The sequence below is a fragment of the Kryptolebias marmoratus genome, linkage group LG20, assembly GCF_001649575.2.
Source record: "Kryptolebias marmoratus isolate JLee-2015 linkage group LG20, ASM164957v2, whole genome shotgun sequence".
Classification (NCBI taxonomy): Eukaryota; Metazoa; Chordata; class Actinopteri; order Cyprinodontiformes; family Rivulidae; genus Kryptolebias; species Kryptolebias marmoratus.
Genome location: NC_051449.1, coordinates 16823098 through 16834445, shown reverse-complemented (window position 1 = coordinate 16834445; position 11348 = coordinate 16823098). Strand labels below are relative to the sequence as shown.

The window sequence follows — 11348 nt, the reverse complement described above, 5'->3', positions numbered from 1 at the left end:
CCCCAACCCCCTCCAACCTCCTCCAACCTCCTCCAACCTCTTTATCCTGTTGGGTGTTAAGTAAAGGCAGTCTAAATAAGGAAACTCTAGTTTCTCGCCCGTCCTCCAAATCCATCTGCGGCTGATTTTTAATTCCAGAAATGTATGACAGTCAACAGGGAAGTACAGGACTTTTCTTAAAAAGTTCCAGCTCTGTGGGGGTACATTCTATCCTTCTGCAGAGATATCTTCACAGCGACAGGCCACACTTAAAAGCCCTCAGACTTGAAACATGCTGCATGCTAGCCCACAGGCTCCCAAACGTCTAAGCACCTGATTACTCCAGTGAAGCAGCAAGCCAAGCTTCAAATGGCCCGTTTGATTTTTTTTTTTTTTTTTTTAGTTTCATCTTCACAGCCAATACCTCCTCCCACTGGCAGGGATTGGTTGAATAAATCAAAGAAAAAAAGGAGGTGATTGATGAAATGGATGCAGGAGACGACATGCATGAAGAGGAAAGGGGACGCTGAGAGGAAGGGACCGGGGAAATGGCACTCAGAGAGACGGGCGAAAAGCAGATGGAGGGGAAAGGAAAGATGAAAGGGCCGGAGAAAGTACTGAGAAGGAAAAGAGGAGGAGATCCACAGCAGCGCCGCATCGGGGGAAACAAGAAACCAGACACATCCTTTCACCAAACTAAAGTCTTTGTCTCCATTTCATCCTCCTCGCGAAATGTTGACATTCTCCAGCGCTTGCGTCCAGGAAGCCCCGTGCTCCGCTTCCTGTCTGTGTTTGACTAAGGGGATCATGGGGGTTGAAGTTCAGTCGATCCAGGAGCGGAGCTGCCCTTTTTTGAAGGAGTCATGTTGCCCGTTCGCTGCAGCGCTCTCTCAGCCACTTGGAAACGCATCTCCGGGCTTTCCTCGGCTCGTTTCCTGTAAGATCAAAGCAGCTTCCCCCCACCGGAGAGTATCTACATTTCTCCGCAGCACTGCTGAGACACACACATACACACAGAGTCGGTGTGAAGACAAACTAAAGTTGGCCTAACTCAGTGGATGATTAACCCAACTCGAGCGGCGTTTCTTCTCGAAGGTTGCACTGTAAGTCTAATGTAAGACTTAAAGGTATCAAAGCAGTGCTGTTTCCGCAGCAAGCTTTTAAGTCACCAAAATGTGGTTTTAAGATAAGATTTCAGACTATGCATCAACACAAACGGGTCTTGTCTTGAATAAAAAGTCAATGATTAGCTCAAGAAGCAGAAATCATTTCTTCAGGAGGCAGCAGACTAAAAATAATCTGTAATTTGCTGTCAACAGGTTTTTGTCTTTGGGTGCAAATTGAGAACAGGATGTGTCCGTGTAAATATGCAAACCTTAATTGGTTAAAACCAGCTGTGACAAAAGGATGTTATGTCCTCGAGTTACAGCCAGGGAACATTTTATTTTGCTCTGTAGAATCCCCTGTGCTCATTATTTACCGTTTGTCCGTGTGTTTTTGGACGCTCTCAGGTGCTCCGGACCCGACTGCAGGAGCCAGCATCGATGACGACAACTGCTGGCATCTGGACGAGGATCAAGTCCGGGAGCAGGTCAAACAGTTTTTGTCCCAGGGAGGATACTACGGCTCTGGAAAGCAGCTCAACTCCATGTTCGCTAAGGTCCACATTGATACTTCTTCAATATTAGGAGATGCACTGTGTTGATTTGTCTGTCAAAATGATTATTTATGCTTGGAAGCTTGGAAAAACCGCTCTTTTATGAGGAAAATAGTTCAAAAAAAGGAAGTGTTTGTTTCAATTAATATGGCCTAAACTTGATGCAAGCAGGCAATAAATACTATATCATCGTCAAATGTGAAAATGCTAAACAAAACGTTAAAACACTCTTATCTGCCTTCTCTCGTGTGCTGTAAATATGGTGTTTATTAAACGCCTGGTGGCACATTTAAGTGTCTGTTAGATGCCGGAGTGTGCTTTCCATCCCTCCACTTCTCACTGCGCTTTTTTACTGATAAACAAGAATGTAAAACATTTCTTCACAGCTGATTTGAAACAAGCAAGCAGGTTTTCAAGCTCTTTTATTTTACCTGAACCAACCGTTCTTGCTTTGCTTTGATGTGGAGTGCTTTAAATGATATTTAGTGTGATAGTTAGCAAAAAAAAAACAATAAAAAAGAAATGTTGCTTCTGTATTCTTTGTCTGACAGATCAGACTCTAATGTCCGTATGGTGCCTAAAACGACTGATTGAACCTCACTGAGACGTTTTTACATTTTACCTGAACTTTGTCAACAGCTCTGGTTAGAAATAGTTTTGTGAATTGTATTAGACTGAAACAGTTCAATTTAAAACATCTCAAAAACAATGAATTAAAGAGTATACTATCCTAAGTATAAAGCTGGAAGGCTGATTAGGCTGCATGAAGAGTTTATTCCTAGAAAACAATTGAATCAGATTTTTATTTACCTGCTCACACATATTATAGTTGCACAATAGACACTTTTATCTCATTAAGAGGGAGTATTAAAGTTCTTAGCTATCATTTTTGGAAATGCACCTTTTTTTTTAACTCTCTTGCTAACAGTTCAGTCAGACCTGTAGGAATATAGGACCTCTAGTTTTCAAGGAACTCCAACGATTTTCAGATTGTGCTTGCTTTGTTTGCAGTCTGAAGTCTTGCAAAGTTGAGACAAAAGGTCATCTGACAAATGAAGAAACGTTTGCCGAGCAGTTTACTGGAAAGAAGGAAGTTCATTTCTGCAACGTTTGTACAAAAACCCTGATTTTGGGACTTTCACTAGATCTGTTTCTATTAGTAACAGTTTGCTGTTTTTTATGTTAAACATGGAAAATTCAAATAGTGTGACTTTCTCCTCTGTTAGGACAAAATCCTTTTTCTTTGCTTTTTTGTCAATTAGTCTGTTTGACAAGAATGTTTGCTGTCTATCTTCTTGTTTCAGGTCCTGAATGCATTCGTTTACAGATAATCCAACAGTTTTTTTTGTTTTTTTTCTGACAAATTCGCATCACACGAAGATCAGGCTTGTATGAATTTCTCGCAGTAACGAAGGCGTCTGCTCCTTTTCAGGTGCGCGAAATGCTTCGGATGCGAGATTCCAACGGCGCCCGGATGCTAACGCTAATAACGGAACAATTCATGGCGGACCCGCGACTGTCACTGTGGAGACAACAAGGCACGGGGATGACGGACAAGTGCCGGCAGCTCTGGGACGAGCTAGGTGGGAACACCTTTGAAGCCTCGAAAATTAAACGCAGGAGACTTTACTCGATTCCGTGTTTTTCCACATCGTTTAGTCAGCTCGCTAGTTGGTTCATCAATCACTGCAGGTGAGACAGCAGGGTCCGCGGACACGTCCACATTGTCAGCGTCTGAGACAAATACGTCGTCACCTGGCCGATCAAACGTTCCAGGTTTATTCACTGGGCTTCTGCCCCCCCTCCCCTCCCCACCCCGGCTTCTCCTCCAGCTCCCTGCATGCGGCGGATGATAAAGGCTGCCGATCAATACCGCTGCTCAACTTCTCTGCGATCAATCTCAGCATTTAGGAGGTCAATAGGAACACTTCCCGAGTGAGCGAGTGAGATCATGACACAGACAGAAATAACGGCCAGACAGCTGGATCATTTTTCTCCGTGAGGCCGACGTCTGACAGTTGACACAGTTGGAGGTTTACGTTGACGCCGATCACGTTAATAGTTGAGAGGCGCGAAAGATGACCTTTTCTTTGAACTCTTTCAACACATTTCACATGTAAAATTCAAAAGAGTCAAGCCTTTTTTTTAAGAATGTTGTGAAACTTTCAGCCTGAAAAAACATTCATGCAAAAAATGCAGTTTAGAGGTCAGGTTATAAGGCGCACTGTCATTTTTTTGAGAAACTCGAAGGCTTTTAAGTGCGCCTTATAGTCCAGAAAATACGGTAATAAATAATCTAAATGAAATGTTTTTGAGTAGTGTATTAATTGTTAAATCGATGACACAACGTCAGATTTTATTTTTACAAATGTCTTTCATGTATGACATCAGAAAACCCCAAATTTTCTTATTTTATGACCAGAAAATAAACCAGCTCCCAGGATTTTGTTCCTGCCATATGTTTGCTAAATGAATAATTCAAAGATTTTAATAGTTTCGTTTTGTACAGCATCCAATTTGAAAAGATTGGGCAAGAAGACTCCCACATTTTGAGCATTCACTTTCTGCAAACAAAAATTGTGTTGTTTTGTTTTTGGTGATTCATCATGACAGTAAAGACTGACTCTTATTAAAGGTCATTTTGTTTGTCTGTGTAATGTGCATTCTTTTATTGTGACGTACGTTTGTTGACGGGCTCCTGCTAATTTAGGACTTTCTGCGTCCTTTGCATCCCAACGTCTGACCGCCTCTTTGTCTCCAGGTGCATTATGGGTGTGCGTGGTGCTTAATCCCCACTGCAAGAGCGAGGAAAAGAGCAGCTGGCTGAAGCAGCTAAAGAAGTGGGGCGACATGGACGTGTGCCCGCTGGAGGACGGCAACTATGGGAGCGAGCTTCCGAACATCACCAACGCTCTGCCGCAGAGCAACCTCGCACAAGGTTCCCCACAAAAACCCCCCCACACCCACAGACGTGCTCAGGCTGGAAGAAAAAACACACTTAAAGGACATGCTGCGAAGTGTATTAACTGTGCTGTGTGTGTGCTGTGTCAGACTCTCTGTCCAGGCCGAGGCGGACGGTGTTCAGTCGGGCCGTGGAGGCCTGCGACCTCCACTGGCAGGACAGCCACCTGCAGAGGATCATCAGCAGCGACTTCTACATGTCTCCGTCCTACCAAAGAGAGGGGGAGAGCTTGCTGTTCAACCCACAAGGGCTGCCGCTGTGGCTTGGTACACATTCAGAAAAGATTTTTCTTTTTCTTTTTTATATATATATATATATATATATATATATATATATATATATATATATATATATATATATATATATATATAAAATTTGCGCCCTCAGTATACAAGTGCCCAGCTCGTTAGGCTTTATTTATCTTTGTTTATTTAGGCCAGAAGCATACTCTGAGAGTTGCACACACACTTTCTGTTCCTTAGGAGTGCAGAAAACCGTCTTTTCTACAAAGACTAACAGTGCTCATGTGACAGTTCCACACATAATCTTTACTTCTGCTGAAAGCTGAACCGATGCACACACACACTGTCTCACACACACACACACACACAGTAATTCTGCTGATATTGAAGCCAGTATCTGCAGTAAGCAGCTTCCAGCTAAGATCTGTCAGATTCTGCAACTTAAGCCAGCTATCACACACACACACACTGGCTTTCTGCTGAGACTGCACAGTGTGTGTAAGTGTGTTTGTTGGAGTCTAACCCTAAGCTTGTGTGAGCTGTGAGTCTGTGAGAGGGCAACTGAGAACTTTTATTTGTAAAAAATAAAACAAAAAGAACTGAGTATGAAAAATGATTTCTGTAAGCATTTGCTGTCCTGACCTCGCTTTTGTTTCCCTCGCCCGCTGCACAGACCACGTCCCGACAGCGTGCGCTCGCGTCGACGCCCTGCGCTCGCACGGTTACACCAGGGAAGCGCTGCGGTTGGCCGTCGCCATCATCAACACGCTCCGCCTCCAGCAGCAGAGACAGATGGACATCTACAAGCACCAAAAGAAAGGTACAAACCGGTGATGAGGCGGTTTACTTCCTGGACGAGTGCAGTGCCACGGTCACTTTAATAGTGTCCTCCCGTCCGTTTCTGCTGTCAGAGCTTCTCCAGAGAGGCGTCACCTCCACCACCAACCTGGAGGGCTGGGTGGGGCATCCCTTAGACCCGATCGGCTGCCTGTTCATCACACTCACAGAAACGTGCCGGGTGGATGACGACAGCACCATGGACACAGGAGGTATAGGAAACACATTTTAGCTACATTTCTTATTTTGTTTAACAATACTCTCTGAAGCAGTTAGCACAACTAATCTCTCATAAAAATACAACTTATTTCAAGGATTTAAAAAAAACTAACAAAACTGTGTCATGTTTTAATATTGGCCTCCACAATCTCATCGTAACTCATTCTTTTACTTCTGCAAGTAAGCTAACCTTTGCTGATCACATGTAAATTAAAAGTTAAGATCAGATTTAAGCACTTTGTCACTTAGCCACCTTGTACCCCGGTACAGCAGCCATTACAAAAATCCATCCCAATTTGCAGACATTCTTACAGATGAGATGGAATCAAACTGATCCTCTTGTGTGTCCAGCATTTAGTCTGCAGAACTGCAGATATCCCTGAGTCTGTGAAACCTTCACCTTAAACTTTATTTTTAACACGCACTGCAGACAAAGTGCAAATTATGGCCTGAGTTGGTCCCAAGTTGGGTTCAAGAATTTTTTTTTTTTTACTGAACGCATGACTCCTGGCACGCTTCACCAGAGTAATTCAGAGCAGAGGGGATCAGACTCAACTAACAGTGACTCGTCACACAACAGACGCCATGTTCTCACACGAGGATTGTCTGCTGTTGAGCTGCTATAAACTAGTAGAGCATGAATGGATCGCTTTGGAACAGCCTGCTCATTTACAACACACCCCTGTTTGTGTGTGTGTTTATGTATAGAATCCATCCACATTTGCATTTTTCACCCTACCCAGGGAGGTTTTTTTTATTTTTTTCCCCCCTCTCTTTGCGCCAGTGGCCATTACAACAGATCAGAATAGGCTGGGTTCGGTCATTGTCTCCAGGCTACAGGGAAGTATTGTCACCGTGAACAATGCTGACCACTGGCGCAGCCATCTGTGTCTGTGCGTACTCCGGGTAAAGTGACTCAGTGCTGGTCTCCGGCTGGTTTAGGAATCTGAGGAATGAGCTCTGATAAATCTGTGTAATTTCATATCGTCTTGGTCACCATGTCTTGTGAGGAACAGCTGGAAACATCTGCTGCCCGGTGGACAGACTTAGGCTAAGCGTCATCCAATCCGAATGCAGCTTTCTAGCCTTTTCAAATCGACCAATCAAACGCCTGTCAAAGAAAGAAAAACGGGAATAATGAAATGGGTTTAAGTCTGTAGAACCAGTGTCATTCACCCCGTCAGTCTTGACACATGCTCAGACACACACTGCTTCTCCGCACACGTATCTGTGGAATAAACAGGATTTAAGGGGGATCTTTTGCTCAGAGGGGATTTAAGCCCAGCGATGGGGCAGGGGAGTGAGAGCGAACAGCGAACAAATGGGCACCAATCAGCAGCTGAGGCTCTCGTGGCGTCTGTTCTCACTTGCAGTTAGAAAGCTTCAGTGTGGGCATGTGTTAGATTCTTGAAACCAATCTTTAAAATGAGTGTTATTTTACACACAGCTCTTACCAAACATTGGATTATTTGGCTGTTTTTTGTCAGCCATTGTTCATCTACTCCTATCAACATCATTCTTTATTAAAATCTTATATTTCAAGTTCATCTTTACCCCGATTTAATATATCCTAATCCCGTCAATTGCTCCGTGAGAAAATATACTACTATGCAAATAAAAGAGGTTTAAGTTCTTTCTGCTACTTAAAGGCGTAACCACTGGCTCAGTTCCTCCTCTCGTTTAGAGAATTTAGACTGAAAATGCTGTTAGGATTATGATTTAATCTCAGTTAAAAACAAAACAGGAAAACAGGAAAATGGAGGCTGCTAGGCTGGAGCTAAGGTCTTAGTTTTCTTCTTCTTCTTGTTATAAATGAACGAATGAATGAATCTCTGCCCTTTTCCCCTCGTAGACGGTGACCCCAGACCTCCAGTCTACCATCATGTGCCGGTGTGGGGGACTCCGGATGGGGGCGAGTCCTACCTGACTCTGGCCCTAGAGGTGGCTCTGATGGGTATGGGCCAGCAGAGGATAATGCCAGAGGGCCTGTACGCCCAGGATAAGGTAAAGCTTTTCTTGTTTTGCTGAACCAGTAAAGTACAAAGACCAAAAAAATGATGTTAGGATGCATGGCTTTCTGTTTAAAACAACAGGCGCTTTAGTGAAATATAATGCCTCTCTGCATATTAAAAAAAAAATGCTTCCTGTGAATTTGCCTGTTGAAGGCAATGTTGCCATGAGAGAAAATCACTATAATTTAACATCAGTTGGAAGTAAATGCCATGCAAAAAGAGAGAAAAGGTCATGGCATTTTTGTTTCTTGAAGAACAAGCAGAAAGTCACAGTACTTAAGTTCACTGTGAATTAGAATAAATCCGAGGAGCATTTCTTTGTGCAAATGGTAATCTGCTTTTGGGAGGCTTATAACGGCTGCGGCAGACCTTTCTTAATGTCACTGGAATTAGCAACAATATTAAGGTTTTTAAGCATGCATTGCATTTAAAACCAGTCACATGCGTGAAAGGACCTCGTTCGAGATTCTTGGCAGGAATAAAATCACTTTAAATACAAAAGATTTGCACAAACGCATGAGTGAGAAATATTAAAGTACCCTGCTGTTTTTTTTTTTCTTTAATATCTTTGAACTCAGAATCCTTCCTTAAAAGGTTTTGAAACTTTAAAGATTAACAATCTTTACCTGTAGGACATAATTGTTTGTGTATTTATGAAGAAAGTATACTAAAGTATGCAGCGATTCTTTTTTCTTATATATTCCTAAATTTAGTTCAGCTGTATTAAAAGTAAGTACGTTGTAGGGTCAAATGTTTGGCACAATCAAGTGTGCATTTCTTTGGCTTCTTCAGAACATTGTCTTCTGTTTTTTCCTATTATCTCTAAATAAATGTGTCTGCTCAGTCACAGTGAGTTCTGATTGTGTTTTCCGACGCGATCCAGGTGTGTCGCAACGAAGAACAGATCGTTTCCAAGCTGCAAGAACTGGAGCTGGACGATCTCCTGGTTCAGACGCTGCGGAAACAGGCCATACAGTTGCTGGAGGGTACGTCTGCCGCGTTTGCAGCACAGCTGTCCCCGAATGTAGTTATTGCGAACGAAAGTCCCGATTAACAGTGGCTCTGTCCTTGTCTTGGTCTCAGCCGGACCATTCAGTGGTCTCGGGGAAGTCATCCACAGAGAAAGTGTCCCCATGCACACCTTTGCCAAATACCTTTTTTCTGCTCTGCTGCCACATGATGCAGACCTGGCTTATAAAGTGGCTTTGCGTGCAATGAGGTAAGAGCTCCACTCACCAAAACTTACAAAAATGTCATTGTTTTTTTTTCCACTTAGTCCTTAATAGTCATAATTCTTGTTACATGTCAGTGCAAAAGGATCCTTGCACCTTAAAATGATACTTCAGATCTTTAGAAGTGGGGTTCTGTGGAAAGGTCCTGAACAACTAATATCCTATCTGTTAGAAATAACTCTTTGATCGACCTCAGTTTGGAGAATATTCTGACCCAACTGATGAACTAACAGCTAAAACTGAGCAGAGTCCAGACTTAAAACAACCATAGCCTTAAAAGCTTCAGTGGTTCATGCAAACTTTAATTTCTAAACCTTTACTTCACCATGAATTTTCCATTAGGTGTAAAATTCCTTGGGTATTTGCAAGTGCAAACAGCAGCAGCTATCTGTAGCACTTCTGATGCAGCCTGAGGCACCCGCAGCAGGAATTAGATCGTATTTCTGCACATAAAGGTCTATGAAACAGTGTTTCCATGAGCCACTGTAATGTTTAAGGTTAGAGTTGTTTCAGGGCTAGCTGGTATCTCGACAGTCTGGTCAGATGATGTTCAAAGAGCTATCTACAACAGGTAAGATACTTATAGCCATTTCTACACAACCACGCTCCAGATGATCTGAACTATCTCTTTACTCAATATGATACTGAGCTTTCTTTACAGTACATGAGGAATTTACTCCAGTTTATATCTGTTGTATTAAATATGCTTAAACAACAACACACACTGATTAATATGTCAGCTGGTGCCTGTAAACGTGCTACTTCTTGCTACAATAAATGCAGTCTAATACAAATACCCTAATATAAAAACCTTTAAAAAGATATCTTCTAACTATCCATGTTGTCTTAACCTTCATGACTGTACAGTTTACTGTAGAGCTGCACTAGTTTTACCTAACTGTATCTAATTCAGCAGCTACATGGATCCTGATGTGACAGTTGTTCGTGCCGAAGTGCTAAATGAAACGTGAAGTCGGCTCCAAACAGTCCTGAACAGATATTGTTCTGTCTCTGCCCCACCAGGCTGCCAGTGCTGGAGTCGTCAGCAGGTTCTGGGGACGTCGGGCACCCTCATCACGGCATCTCTATTGTTCCAAGCAGATACCCACGCTGGTTCACCCTCGGCCACTTGGAGTCGCAGCAGTGTGAGCTGGCCTCCACCATGCTCACTGCCGCTAAAGGTACCGCCGGGGGGGGTGCACCCTCGTAGAGAGAACGGTTGTTGTTATTGTGGTTGGAAAGAACTCTTTAAGTTTGCTCTTTTTTTGTTGCCCACAAAGGGGACATGTTGAGATTGCGGACGGTGCTGGAGGCCATCCAGAAGAACATCCACTCCTCTTCGCTGATCTTCAAACTGGCCCAGGACGCCTTTAAGATCGCCACGCCTGCAGACAGCCCTCCTGATATAACCCTGCTCAACGTGGCTCTGGAGTTAGGACTGCAGGTACACTGTGTGTGTGTGCCAGTGATTTTCACAATCTGTTTCACTACAGGGAAATAAAAAAACAACCTACAGCTTCTTCTTAACGTGTAGTTTTGGTCGGCATCCACAGCTGCGCTACAAATTAACACAGGAAACATCCCTCCCAGTTTGACCACTGTTGACAAGAAGAAACCACATGATTAAAGAGTTTGGGTTTCAGAGTAAACTCAGACAAACGCCACAGAATAACAGCTTGCTGTGGACTCACCTGCTGCTAGAGGATAGCTAAAGGATCAGCTGAATTCTTCTCATTAAAGCTGTTATTAAAATAAGTGTGATTTTTACAGCATATATAAAACAAACATGAATCAGCATTACGCTGCGTTTTCTATTAAAACTTTCAAGCATTTAAAAGGCAAATGTCCTGGTTTTTTTAATACCTTTTGTTGACTGTTTCCTTTGTGTGGTTTGCAGGTGATGAGGATGACTCTGTCCACTCTGAACTGGAGGAGGAGAGAGATGGTGCGCTGGCTGGTAACCTGCGCCACTGAAGTCGGTATGTGCCTCGGTCTCACACACTCCGGTGAAACCCAGCAGCTAAAACAGGATCCGTGCTCTAATTATGTCTCAATCAATCAAATCAAATTTTATTTGTATAGCACATTTCAGCAGCAAGGCATTTCAAGGTGCTTTACATAATTAAAAAACAAAATAAAAACAGCATGTGACAATGAATAAACAGTAAGAAAGAGACAAACATCAAAAACCCGCACTCTAACCCTAAT

The 11348-nt window shown here is 43.0% G+C and overlaps 1 protein-coding gene across 1 annotated transcript in view; it reads left to right on the top strand.

The window, feature by feature from the left end:
* The window catches only part of zswim5 (zinc finger, SWIM-type containing 5), a 59843-nt gene that overhangs the window by 45613 nt on the left and 2882 nt on the right, over positions 1-11348 (top strand). The window contains exons 4-15 of the mRNA XM_017420933.3: positions 1491-1639; positions 3069-3219; positions 4398-4574; positions 4688-4864; positions 5514-5660; positions 5752-5889; positions 7749-7900; positions 8792-8894; positions 8992-9127; positions 10164-10321; positions 10421-10584; positions 11038-11119. Of these exons, the coding sequence (XP_017276422.2) occupies positions 1491-1639; positions 3069-3219; positions 4398-4574; positions 4688-4864; positions 5514-5660; positions 5752-5889; positions 7749-7900; positions 8792-8894; positions 8992-9127; positions 10164-10321; positions 10421-10584; positions 11038-11119 (1734 nt within the window). The remainder of the gene's footprint in view (positions 1-1490; positions 1640-3068; positions 3220-4397; positions 4575-4687; positions 4865-5513; positions 5661-5751; positions 5890-7748; positions 7901-8791; positions 8895-8991; positions 9128-10163; positions 10322-10420; positions 10585-11037; positions 11120-11348) is intronic.